General features: G+C 41.7%; 1 protein-coding gene across 1 annotated transcript; it reads right to left on the bottom strand.

The window, feature by feature from the left end:
- Nucleotides 1–8965: 8965 nt before the first annotated feature.
- utp11 (UTP11 small subunit processome component) lies at nucleotides 8966–11391 on the bottom strand. Its single transcript, XM_086038971.1, has 8 exons — nucleotides 11192–11391; nucleotides 10889–10950; nucleotides 10709–10811; nucleotides 10507–10632; nucleotides 10217–10310; nucleotides 9423–9553; nucleotides 9214–9324; nucleotides 8966–9139 (listed from the first exon to the last, which is right to left on the bottom strand). The coding sequence occupies exons 1-8, from the start codon at nucleotides 11249–11251 to the stop codon at nucleotides 9056–9058; spliced, it is 771 nt and encodes a 256-aa protein (XP_085895097.1). The 5' UTR covers nucleotides 11252–11391; the 3' UTR covers nucleotides 8966–9055.
- Nucleotides 11392–14405: the final 3014 nt, after the last annotated feature.

Raw genomic sequence — 14405 nt, 5'->3', positions numbered from 1 at the left:
GCCGATTAGCCATATTAAAAAGCAGCCCATTATGGTAATAGGGGAGATCTAATGCATGTACAGGTTGCTTAGCGCCGGCATATTAGCGCTGATAGATGACTCTGTGATGAGCACAGAGAGGTTCATCGCAGTTCAGCTCCCCGGTGCTCGGTGCGTTGACCTCTACGGTGGTCACTTAGGCCAGTGATTTAGGCCAGTTCATTCCTGACCAAACATTGGCAGCATTACGCGCAAGGACATTTGCAATTCACTGCGGCAATGAAAGAGATTTGTCTTGGAAGGCCGTTGTCGAGGCAGTGCGCTGGGTGAACGGTCAGCGCTGTCGCCACACAGGAGGGAGGTTCCAGATTCGTCTTTTGCGGGTTCTGCACAGGTACTCCGACCTTTCCGTTCCAAAATCGTGTTTATTCATGGATCCTTCATTGTCTGCGATTTGGAATGGTTGTCTTTTACCGGAGCCTCATTTCCACCAAATAATGTGGTTTTACTTCCATACTTCCAATAGTGAGAGGAGTCGGCAGGTATCGAGATGGCAGTCCTCGCGACGACAGCGCTGACATTCCACTTACAAGGTTTTAATCTCAACATCCACAAGAGAAAACGCCACACAAATCGCACGTCATTAAACCCCACCATCTGTCCCGCGCCACCTTGTACCCTGCACCCCGTTTTTTTTTTCCCCCCAGTCTCACTGGCAATCCCGACCAGCGTTCCCTTTTCCCCGGCCTGGGAAAAGGGAGCGCATTCCCCTTTCATCCGCTCTTAGAGGACAAACATCAGTCCCATCTCGCCGCCCATCCATATTCATGATCCGCTTATAAATATCTGATAGCGGCGCGCTACAGCTGTTTAGCTGGAGAGCGCACAAACAACACTTCCACCGAGAGTGTGCATGCATTTTCGCACTAAAAACTGGTCAGAGACACACCCCCCCGCCCCCCGTCCCCGAGTGGTTCACCTCCTGATAGGATCGGCTCATTGCAGGGATATCGGCGGTGTTAATTAAAGTGTGACTGCTAAAAAGAGGGAAGAATCCTTAAGTGGCTTTTAAGTATTTACCGTTTGTTCCTCTGACAGGCCTCGCGCTTATCAGCGCGGCGAGATAAGCAGAGTCAGGAGACAGCGACTTCTCGAAAGGCCCGACTAATCGCACAATCGAATGCAAGCCGACATTAACATTAAAGTGGACGTACAGTATTTGGGAAAATGGACCTTTTTGATGTTTGTGTACACATAGTTGGGTCAGTTGAGTGCCTGCCAAGTCTGAGATTGCGCAACCAAGTCAACCTTTAATTAGCTGCATGTTTCCGAAAACGTGTCTGAGAGCAAGCCAAGCCAATCTGCACTCGGGCCCACTGTTACAAAACATCGAAGCTAATTAACATACGTAACAAGGATCCCAAGACTAGGTTTCTTCATGTCTTGGCAGCTGGACTTGCCAGTTTCAGAACGAAAGAACCACTGAGACGTGGTGGCCAAAGCACTAGCGTGTCAAGGCTCAAAAGGTAAGCAGACCTGCAGTGTTAGCACAGAGTAACATTAGCTAACAGTGTTACCAGCATTCGCTTCTGAGAATAATCAAAGAAATAATGTTCGGTTAAACTGCCTTCATGGCGGTAGTGGTATTTTTGTTTGGTGATGTTGGCTTTTAGGACTGTCACTTACTTGATTGCTCAATGAAGTTGTTTTACTCCACAGTCTCCCGTTTGCTGCTGTGCTCCATTTTCCACTACCCTCAGTTTCCAAGTTCTCAGCGTACTGTTTTGAAGTGGGACTGGGACAATCCCGAACCGAGCCAAATAGAGCTGAGCCAAAACGGCCCTGTGGAGCAGAAAAGTGGGCATTTCTAGTCAGTGAGTGATTTTACAGCAATGTCATGACATCATTTCAGTTCATGATCTTGCATATGATCTTATTGAAAAGCCACCAGTCAAGGCACATATATTTATTTGAAAAAATCCCGCGGCACACAAGCGGCAGAAATTGTGAAAAAAAAAAAAAGCTTATTTTAACAATGTAAGTGTTATATTGTTTATATAAGCATTTTTAACATTGAAGAATGACATTATATTATAACGTCTTGAATAGGGATTAAATAAACACTAAGAAAAAATTATTTTATAATGTTTCATATTGATACTTACTCAGTGTGAAACATGGGCCTGTTTGGATAAACATGCGTCACTAATTCGCTTGTCTCCAAACAAAGGCAATTAGCTACCTGCTGCTGCTGCTGCCACCTGCTGGTATGGAAGAGTACTACAATGTACTAAAGACATGATTACGCTGCCGGGCGGTAGACCGCACAGGCACACAAATTAGATCATTTCCCACGGCACACCTGACAATATCTCGCGGCACACCGACTCTGACATTATCCCTTGATCACAATCAACATGAAACTGAGTGGACATATCATATAACAACATGACGCGCGGAAATGTCTCAAGGTCTCATGCTTGAAATCGAACAGGAAGTCAACCATTTTGGTTTCAAGCAGCCATTTTGGTCGAATTCCAGAGTTCGTACTTTGACCAACTCCGAAACTCAGAAAATTCTCTCCTGGTCAGCTGGGCGACGGTAAATTGTAACGCATTGACGATACCATCTAATGTGGCCCGAGAAATGGCATCAAAATTTGAATATCATTTCAAGGATTTGCCGATAAAAAGGGAGTGCGAGGGTGCTTTCATGTCTCCTTTCAGCTTTAATTTTGCTTTAGTATCACTTTACCAATGAAGGAAGCTTTGCTTTCTTTTTTCTCTCTGCGCAATGAGTGTCAGAAGCGTTATTTCCTTTTTACATAATTCCGTCTCATCTTCCCAGTAATTGAATTTGATGTTATGTTTGCCCATTTTGTGTGTGGTTAACCTTTCCCACCGGATAGAAGGCATGTAATGTAAAGTTATGCATCCATTCCTTTGCTGCTTGCAATGCAGGGTGCATGTGAGGGAGGTCGGCTTTGCGGGGCCTTCCAGATTACATCCCCGCGACTGATGCTGATTGTGAGTGAGAGAGGATGGAGAGGTGCGTTGGATACGGAATGACAGCGTCGCATTGGCGAGGGGGTTTGCCGCGCACGAGGGGGAGCTTCAAAGTGCACTTCTGAGCAACTTTTCTCCCCCTCTTTTTGACTTTTTTTTATTTACCAACAGCACACCGCTTTGAGTCGACCCTCAAACTCATTAGGAGCAGCAGAGTTGCTGATGCCGGCAAGAAAAGAAACAAAAAAAAAAAATGCGCGTTTGGCTCGGGCCCAGAAAGATATGTCTGTTGTGTTTCCAATACAAATAGATGGAGATTTGAATATTGCTCTTCTTGAGTGTGAGAGCGTTTATACGGTGTGGTTATGTGTGTGTAATTTGATAGTGTTTCTGTGAGGTGAACTATAAGGCGGAAAAACTGCTTTTTGTCTTTGGCTGCGTTCTGTCACGATGCTAGGAGGCTAGTGGCCACACATTAGCACCGGTAACCGAAATAGTCATGTTTAAAGGTCCCACAAAGTTTAAGACAATGGAACATTCCACAGTGGATGCTGGTTAACTTCCAAGTGGTCCTCATTAAAATAAATAAATGAATAATAAATTCATTTGCCCCGAATGTCAATTCTGTTCCCACAAAATATAAGCAAATGTGCAGGCATTTTGATCCTGTACTGTACCCAGTGTGATTTCTTTGAGGACTTTATCGTGCAACAGGTGCGTTTGTGAAAAAGCAAAACAGTCCAATGTGACCCAAGAAAGCGACTGTTTTCAAAAATGAAATTTATCGGAAATATTCAATATGATAATGAAGGGGGAAGGTGGGGAATGTGAATGGGAGTGAGGAGGGAGGGATTGTTTTCAGCTAGCTAGCGCTCCTCATTAGCCATGCACAGCATCTTGGCTCCTCTCCCACACCTCACGGCTCATCATCATCATCATGGCCCCGGCCCTGGCTGCCAGCGCACCCCACCCCACCCAAACGGAGCCCCATCCCTCCCACCCCTTGCAGCCCCTGTAATCACACCCGCAATCACAGCATCTAATTAGGTTAATTAATTTGTATCAGCCCTTGTAGGGACTTGGCTGATGAGCCAGCCATAATGGTCTCCATATCGCACCCCCTCCCCTCTTCCTTCCATTGCAACCAAAAAAAAAAAAAAAGGGGGTGCAAACCTCACGAGATGAGACGATAAACCACGGGGTCACATTCACCTCCCCATCCTCCTACTTTTTTTTTTTTTTTTTTTTTTTTTTTTTACACCCACACACCAAATACATTACCACGCTTTGTTTTGTCCACTGCAATGAAAACTTGCACAATGCGTGGACAAGTGCTTGTTTGTTTACACTCTCGTCGTGGTGTTCCTAAAGAGGCCGGGCAATACCACAAAAAAAAACAAAAAAGTGTACACCAGCACGCTAATTATTCTCTTGGCAGTTTGTCTCCGCCGTCGTCAGCATCACATTACAATCAGCGGCCCTCATCAGGCCACTGACGAACAAACCCTGATTAACACCCCGCCCAACCTCCCTCCCTCCCTCCCTCCTTCGTATGATTACTGCAATCACCCGGGATAACCACGCATGCACTGTACTGAAAGCCACGACCCCTCACCACCACCCATCTAGTCATACACACATTAAAAAAAAAAAAACTTGGTGAGAAGAAATGCACCGCACACATACAAGTAAACATAGACGACACCACGACGGCATTTTCTTCAACATTTTATTTTAAACCCAAATTTAGAAATGGAAATTGGATTACATCATTTCTCTTGGCCCTATCACTTGTTGCTAGGTAGAATTGGCCCCAACCGACCACCCCCTCCAACACAAAAACAAACAAAACAAAACAAAACCCATCAGTCACACCCACTATGCTGTTTCCAAGGCAACATGTAGCTGTGGGCTGCACTGCACAAAAAAAGATGAGAAAGGACAGGGAGAGACGGCAGGAAATTTATCACTGGTTGAAATAACATACTTCATTATTGTTCAATATTTTAAACCAAAAAAAATTGCAATAATTTTGAGATCTAATACAAAATTGGAAAACAATAATGAGGAAAAGCACGGTGGTTTAATTTTGGAAATTTAAATTAAAAAAAAAAATTCGAATACAAATCATTTTTAGAAAGACGAGTTGTTTTTGTTGTGTGATAATAAAAGACGTGGAAAAAAAACAGATTTTTTTTTCCCTGTATTTTGACCACTTTTATATAATAAAAAATAAAAATGGCAACCTAACTCCCAAATTTCAAATACAAACATTGTCATCAGAAAATGTATTTGCAAAAAACAACTTGTCAAAATGTTGGTATCTTATTTGACCTAATCTGATCATTTTGCAGGAGAAATTTCCAACGCTGTATTAGTCCATCATCCCCATTGTATTTAAAAAGAAACGAGCAGGTTGGATTGTAAACGCACACAAACATGCATCACATTGCATTGCAGGCACACACACACGCATACACGCGCACACAATCAAAGAGACACAATGACACGAGGAGGCTGCGAGACAATGACGCATCCGCTAGTTAAAGCCTAATGAACACCTCCCCAAGGCACGCGCTTGGCATCTCCCTGAATGATGGCCTGACAGTAATAGCGGGGCAGATGGGGGCGCTCCACGCCCTGACTACACACACGCACACACACACACACACACACACACACCACCACGCCCCTGCTGCTGCCCCTCGCCCCTGCAGAGAGTTACCCCCTGATGTGGAGGTGTAGCGGCAAGTCACACGGGTGCCTCGTGTGTGTGTGTGTGTGTGTATATGTGTACCTAAGGGCGGGTGGAATACTGAGGGCCCCCGTCATGATTTAGACTCCCATGCAAATTTAATCAATTGGAGTACTTGTCGCCAGCCAGGGCTCATTAGCAACCCTTTTTTTTTTTCCTTTTAAAAGAAGGTTTGGTGCGCTAAACACACACATGCACACACACGCATTCAAACGTTTCAGAAAAAATAAATAACACGCGTCGAGGGCTTCTGTCAAGATTTTCCTTCACGTGTATTCCCCCTGGCACCATACTCGTCCCCCTCCTCTTCCGCTTGTGTACCTCCTCTCTATCCACTACTTCAAAAGGCCCGTGACACCCAGTGTCAAGTTAAAGGACGGGAGGGGAGCCGGCAGGATCATACCCCCTCTCGCGTTTAGAGACACTCAAACCCCACACCGCCCCCCCCCCTTTGTCATCCTCAGTTAATTGGGGGATCGATTAGTAGTGTTCTTAACCATCATTGACCTGGCGTCTGAGAGCTGGCAAACGAGTGAGGAGGAGACATAAGTGGCAGCATAAAACGTAATTTCCTAAGATTGTTAACTGTTAACTTTTCTTAATATTAGGCCGTAAAAGCAGTAAAACTGCGGGACATAACTTTCATGACAAAGGAAGGAATCCGTTTTTTTCACCATGTAGATTTGAGGTGTATTCCTGCCTGCTTTCCCTGTCCTTTTTCTGCCATGTATGGCAGCAGAACAATCATCCACAAGGAAACAGCATCATGAGTATTGACTTGCTGTTCCTGCCATCAAAAATGTCTGCGTGGCTAGGTCAGACAGTGCTTGGGACAGACTTGACATTGTCCGTGAATCAGCAGAGTTGTTTGGAATAACAGTTGTATTTGCATTTTACTTTAATTTAATCACACTTGAAACATGTAGCTGACATTTATGGTGATAGCAGTAATTCAGACGCGCAGACGGTTCATTTATTACGTGCTGTAATGAAGTGACATCACCTTTAGTAGAAGTCTTTAAATGAGGGGATGCGAGGATCGTTGGCTCATATCACCAAAATATTTCTACCTCCTCCCGCCTTGCTACTCTCAGATTTTTTCTTAAATCCGAATTGGGGCCATATATTATGATAGGAACTTGCTTTTATCAAGCTGTTGCTTTAATACAGGTTAAGTTAAATAGACAACTGATCTCCATCTTGATACATTACGTTCAAATCGATACACGTGTCACACGTCTGTAAAACGGTCGATCTGATTAAATGTAGTGGCACATAGATGACATCACATGTAAACAGTCGACCAGAGATCAATACGAATGATTTCAATCAGAATGACAAAAAAAAAAAAAAAAAAGACTGCATGTAAACCTGTCATTCCATTCCAGTACGCAACGCTGTCATATGCCAATTCCTTTATTGGCCTGTCTACAATCCCATGAAGTCTGCCCAGCAACAAGTGGCCAATCAAAAGTGCACACTCCAAAAAAAAGTCCGAGCAACTCTTCTTTTGTTGCTGCTCCAGCGAGATGATTTATATTTCAGTTGTGAACTTCTCGAATGAATTGCAAATGATTGATTTTGTCCCAACCACAGAAGAAGAACTGGAATGCAACATGTCGCCAGGGTGGATGACGTCCACAACTTCCCCACGTCACTCCCCCGAAAGAGCGTGCGTGCATCGAGACCCTGGCGCTCGGTCTCCGTAAGCCGAGGGGGTGGAGGTCAAAACACTGTGTGCGCAGTTCCGGACCCCCGCTATCTCTCCCCGCACAGACACACCACTGTTCCCGCTTAGGCTGTCCTTTCATTGTCGCGTTTTGTCCCCCCACATCCCCCCCCCACCCTATCTCAAGCCATGGGACTCAGTGGTGGCAGTGGGCGACCTTCTGATTTTAAAGATATAGACGTGCATTCCTTCAGTATCGCCTCATCCTTCATAAAGTTAATGACTTGAGGCTTGGCTAACAAAGTTTGAAACATTTCCTGGGGGAGGGTCAGGGACGGGTGGACATATAACTGCCGGGAGTCACACTGACCCCAGTATAGGGAGCCTGGTTAAAAAGGACACAATAAAAGGCTGTTTCGTTTTGCTTAACAGAAAAACTATGAAAACATCTTTTCGGGTGATTTAATTCCAAAGATGAATTCAGGGGGTGTAATCTTATTAGGCTTTTTGTGACATTTTTTTTTGCAACACTTTTTCCCCAAGATAGACTTACTTGTTTAGATTTTTTTTTTTTTTTTTTTTCAAAAATCATTCCAAAAGATGTGTTTGTGAAGATATGTTTTTTTTTTTTTGGTAACGTTTCTTGGCTTATTTTTTGGGGGCTAACTTTTATTCCCAAAAATTGACTTGCATATGCTTTTTGTTTGAATTTTCCTTTTTTTGGCAACACTTTTAATGTACTTCCTTAAAAAATGAAGAACCTCAACTTTTCAGCTTGCTACGTCATCGAATTTAAGTCAATGAAAAAGATAGCCTTTTTTTCAGTCACTGTATCTCGACCCAAAGTGTCTCTTTCCCTCAACTGTCCCTTCATAAACACACGGGCTCACCTTTCGTCTGATCATCGTTTGGACCGAGGCCTCTGTTTCCCCTCTCCCTCTCTCTCCTCTCCCTTGCAGAGGTTCCCGGAAGACTTTGATGGATCGGCCGCGTTTATGAAGCTGCTGCCATCACGGCGATCAATCACGCCTTGGTCTACTGTTGGACTTCAGCTCACCCTCAAACACCCTCAAAGGCTGTACAGCAGGTAGACACACATATGCTCGTTGTTAGTACGGCTCATCATGATGAATTAATCACATTACATCCATCAAAAATGTAATGACTGTGGACTTGGTTCAGGTAGACCAGCACTCTAATTTAATGAGATCCAACAGAAGAGTTATATCAATAATCTGCGTTTTGAAGATAATGTTGTTGTTTTTTTTATATCACAATGTACTTATTGTAGTGGTGAACAATTTTAGCTTATCATACTGAGAGTGGTTGCTAATATATATGTTACTTTGCGATTGTGGAACATTTCCATCTGGTATGATTTAGCACGTGTCATGTACCTAATGTGTCCATTCAACTTCGGTGAAAGTGTCATTGCCACACAGCCCAATGACGCCATCTACTGCTACAAAATACAATTGATGGCTACAGCGTCAATGTTTATCCACTAGTTTTTTTTCTTTCATATCTAATACCTAAATCTGATGCACCAATCACAAGTGAGTCAGTTCAATGTTTAATTTGGCAAAAAAAAAAAAAAAAAGTATGTACAAAATGAATTGAGACACAATTGTTCATTTAAGTGGCAGCTCAGCGTTTCCTCTTGGTCTCAAACTTGTAGATGGCCGGAGCAGTTGGCGTCTCCTTCTTGACTTTGATCTTCTTGTTTTTATCCTGTAGAATAAAATGGAAAATATTCACTTCTAGCTCGTCACGCAGACATTAGCTGCTGTGCGTCATGTCATGACCTGGAGGTCCTTGCGCGTTTGGAGCTTCTGGCTGATGACAAACAATTTCTTTTCCCGGTCGATCCGTTGGGAGAGAAGCTTGTACTCGTGCTTGCGTTGCTTGGACAGCTTCTGCAATGCACACAAGCGGGGGAACATGAAGATGTCGTAAGACGGGAAGATTTTTTTTTTTTCCCCCAGAGTGAAGAACATTCTAGGCCGGTGTAAACCTTTTGACTACAAGGCTCCACAGCTCCCAGGACGTGCTTGTTGCTGAGCGTGTCCATTGTGGGCCTGTTGTATACTCGATCGACCAACTCGGGGGCGGTGTTCAGGTGGTCGGACAAGTTGAACGACTGCACTGTAAAACACAAGCCGACATTAGTATTAGTACTAATAGCACTTGACTACAGAGCATTATGCAAAACCAACCTGCCTAAAAAAATAAAATAAAAAAAGTTTTTGTTTTTTTTTATTTTATTTTTAAAAGCCTTTTCTCACACTCAGATTAGCATTTCTTCGATTCTCATTTGAAATAGCACCAGAATCCAACATCAAATCCTTAAATACTCTGCCTGGGTGCTTTGGTACTTATGTTGCTCTATTGCTATATGCAAACACCAACTTGAGCATTAACGTGTTAAGCCTTTGTTCAAATCTCAATAGCAATACGTAATGATAATAAAAATAACGCAGGGTATAAAACCCTTTCTGTCTGGGTCATTATGGATCCACGACTTATGTTAGCTTTTAGCACTGTAAGAATTTCTGGTTTAAGGAAGTATTTACCACAAAATAAACATTGACTGGTACATCAGTAAATTACATATCTCAAGTTTAATTATTTAGATTGTAGTTTACCTTCATCGCTTCCTACAAAACAACATGTTCATTTTTAAGGTAGTTTATATATTAATTACCCCAAATGTCCAGTCAATTCTCCTTAAATTTGCATTAAGACTGAATAGTCCTCAGCTTACAGGACCTCATAGGGACATCCCTTTTTAGATTTATGAATGTTTACCTTCTTTTTTGTAATCCACAAAAAAGGTGTGATTGTTTTTCTGTTTGCTGACCGCATCCAGAAGATGGAGACTTCCTTTCAGCCTCTCAATTTTCTGGAAAAAAAAATTGGCACGTTTCACATTGATTGGTAGACGCAGAATGGTCATTTAGCAAACTATAAGGAAGAAGACAAATGTTTGTCATCTTGTAATTTGGTTTCATGACTGAGCAGTGGCTTTTCTAATCATTTCCACTTCCTGTTATCATCCCACTTTTTCATTATCAATTGTATTTCATATGGGAACTTACCCTCGCTTCCCCCACCCTCTTCATCTCTACATATTTCAAATCTTGCGTCATCATCACTTTCTTCTGCTCCTGTGTCACCTCCAGCTCCTCTTCCGTTTTTCCCTTTTTGGACACATGGGTTCCATCCTGGCAACAGCACAAATGATCAACTAAACCTAACAGGGTCTACCAAATGTTAAGGACATGTCTGTTGTCATGTTACCTTCAGCTGTGAGTTGATCATGTGGTAGTAAAACTCATCCGGGTTCTTCTCCAGAGCCTTCTTGCGAAGAGCGAGGAGTGTGTTTTGTTTCTTGTGGTAGTCACTGTTAGAAACCAACACAATGAGTAAATATCATTGAGGTCTTGGGTTGCAAACATTAATGGGTTTCATTTAACTTACTCTGCACGTATTTTGTAGTCTTTCTTCTTCTCCAATAAGCCCAAGTGCTTCCTAAATTCAGGCTGATGAATGAAAACACGTTAAATGGGTCGATTTAGGTGTGTATGTGAATAACCTCCTAAATGCAAGTGGGGTGGGATTGTTATTGAAGTTTCTATCCATTTTTTCTTCGCCATGTGTGGGCTCTTACACGTGTTGAAACTCAATAATGATGTTGCAATTGTTATGTGTTTACCCACCCTTTGGTACGTATGGCTAGCTTAGTCGGCTAGCAGATCGCCCAAACTCCTCCGCAAAGCTCACCTGAGATCTTTCCTGGTGGTTTCTCTGTCGGGATTTCAGCGCTTTCCTGAACGACGACATGTTTAAGAAGTGTTCCAAACAGCTGCTTGTAAAAGGTAAACCGTTTCAAATGTACAATTTTAGACTTTTATCAACCCGAGAGCGAGCCCTACTCCATGTTGTTTCACTTTAATCAGGCACACGTGGTTTCCTGTTTGCCAGTTTCCATTCCGCAGATTCGCCACAAAAAATGTTTTAAAAAAAAATCCTAAAACCGTTTACCGGTAATTGTTAATCGTGAATCGTAAGTGTCACATGATAAATAATATTGTCGGATGTGTTTTTAAAACTAACTTATATAACACAATAGACTTTGGAAAAGCCAAATAGGCCAATGTTTGTTCGTGTTGTAGTACTGCATTCGAGACAGGAGAGGTCACTAGTGCACAGTTTTGTCCTCCTTTGCCTGGAATTGGTTGAGGTATTGTAAGCAGTTATTAAACCAAAGATATTATAAAAAGCCGTTGTATGAATGCAATTTAGGCTAATAAGGATAAAGAAGACAGTAAAGACGGGTTCCAACAAAATAATCGTTTTACATTATTCTCAAATAACACTGTTTAACCCTGTATATCATTATATTTTACAGATATGTTTAAAAACAACTTTTAGGTACTTATGCAATGTTGCCAATCAAAAAATACATTTAAAAAAAACAATTTTTCTTACTGTTAAAAAAAGTTTACTTTTATATTGTAAGAAATTTTATTTTGTTGGTGTCTGAAGCTGATTTAGTTATAAAATAAGATAAGATAAGAAGGTCTTTATTGATCCCACAGTGGGGAAATTTTCAGTGTTACAGCAGCAAAGATATAGGTAACACAGGGACGGCGGCATAATGTAGCCATTAATGTATAACATTAACGGCAAACATTCAGGATCAAACCTATGTAAATATACGCAGTAACATGTGTATATACACACCAACATACATCTACATACACATGTATATACACACCAACATAAATCTACAGCGCAGGCTGAAATCAATCGAATTTGAACCTAAAAAAAAAAAACCCCGGTTACAGATTTTAAACAAGCAGGCCCATTTAAAATTTCTGCAGGAGTTATTCCAACTTTCTTCAAAATAATCCTGCACAATACTAACATGATTAAAGTAGTATTCCCAATTAAATCCAGGGCCAACGCGTCAAGATTAATACAATATATTTTAGTTTGCTTTTAAATATCAAACAATATACATTTTACCATTAGAAGATTAAATCCAGGTACAACGTGCCAAGATGAATGTAATATATTTTAGTTTGCTTTTGAATATCAAACAATATACATTTTACTATTACTGCCTTTATAGTTTATAAAAGAATATATTTTTTATTTCCCTGTAAAATTACCCTAACATTATTATTATTATTATCCTTTCAAGGGACTCAATGCACTTCACAATAACTCATAGTGGGAGAAAACTTTAACTGCTGTATATGCACGTGTGCGTGTGTGCACGCGTATGCGTGACCTGGCATGGTATATTTGAGAGAAGCCGCAACGGCACCGGTGAGCTCATCTCACCCAGACTTCCAGCTCTGCATGGATTGCGATATCCCAGCAGAGTCAGCCCCCCAGCCTCCCCAAATGGCATCTCACAACAACCGCGAGGAATGTCTGTTACATGTGTGAGATTTGCCCAGCATGCAGAATGTTTGCGGCTGATGAGACCAATGAATGGGATCAGTGTTTCCACATGATGTCACATACTTTGTTTATCGTCAGCACTGCCGCTTAATGACCCCCGAATTCCTGTGTACACGTTTCAGCCCCACTTTTAAATGTCTTCAATCAGACATCTTGCTTTTTATGTTATAGCGGTTAACTTTTTATGAATGCAGGCGTGGGCAAATGTGGCTCGCGAGTCACATTTACATCTGAGCATTATCACCAGAGATGTGCACAGTAGCCAAAAATTGCACTCAAGTTAGAGTGCCGTTACTTGAGAATAATATAACGCAAAAACAGACAAAAAAAATAAAATAGAAATGTGCACCTTCAGACATTACCCAACGATATCATTTTGATGACCGCAAAAATGGATTCAATCTTTGCAAAATAACATCAATTAAGGATAATTCACCCCCAATAAATGGTATTATATTTTCTGTTTACATTTGTGAAACAGACTCACCCACTTCCGTGGTTACATACAACGTGTTTTTTCTCAGGTTCGAAGTGGAGTTCTTGTAGGCTGAAATGTGAATATTCTTACGCAGACACAAGCGTATGCCATGGTTGTTATTATTCGCAGCGTGTAAGGTAATCATATAGAACGTGACGCCAGAGGTGTTGTGCCTCTGCTGAGTCTGATGTGATGCAAATCTGTCATTTTGAATACAGGATCGATATAATATGATTATGCAAGTGTAAAAGAGTGCGTAACGTAAAAACAAAAACAAGAGTGACGTTTTAGTCTTACATCTCCCTGTCATCATGAACTTTTATGGCAACGTTTTAGATCGCATTTTAAGATTAATAACAGTCATGTGTAAACAGAGGTTAACCACAACATTCAGATATAAAACATTGAGTCCTAACCGCTATTAAAATAATGAGCAGTAAGGCCGGAATGCCGTTTTAAGTCTTGTTTTTTGTTTTTTTTTAACAGTTCTTGTCACACAAGTGTAAAAATAAGTTGATCAATAAAACATTCCACTGCTGATTTTACAAAAACAAAGTGTCCAGCACAATCGGGGAAAATAGTGAGTGGAGCCGATGCAGAGACGTTTGTTTCTCTTTAATGAACGCTGAAGAAATATCAGTGTTGACATTTTGTTGGATCAGACCAAGTGTGTGTTGTGAGCTCAAGTCTTTGGTATGTCTCGCTTGTGTGACCAGGACTCATCGCTAGTGACCAACTCACATTGATAATAACACTTACAATAAATGAAAGCTGCAAGCGAGAATTCTCAAAACGATCATCAAATTTTGACGCCATGCCACTTTAGACAGGGCAGGTAGAAAAAACATTTTATTTTTAAAAGCTTCACAATTTAGCGTCGTCTAACTGTATCAACCTCAGAAAATAGGTGAGCTGTGATTGGTCGTTACCTTAACCCTGAGTCGTTGTGTTGTCATTTTCAGTCGTCAGAAATGTCAAAATGGCCGCCCCCTGAGATGGCTAAAAACGGGTGGATTTAGCTGCTGAACCTTTTCCACAGACGCA

The sequence above is a fragment of the Filicampus tigris genome, chromosome 8 (assembly GCF_054856515.1).
Source record: "Filicampus tigris isolate MCC_2025a chromosome 8, RoL_Ftig_1.0, whole genome shotgun sequence".
NCBI lineage: Eukaryota > Metazoa > Chordata > Actinopteri > Syngnathiformes > Syngnathidae > Filicampus > Filicampus tigris.
The sequence above is the reverse complement of the archived record's forward strand: the minus strand, read 5'-3'. Positions and strand labels throughout refer to the sequence as shown.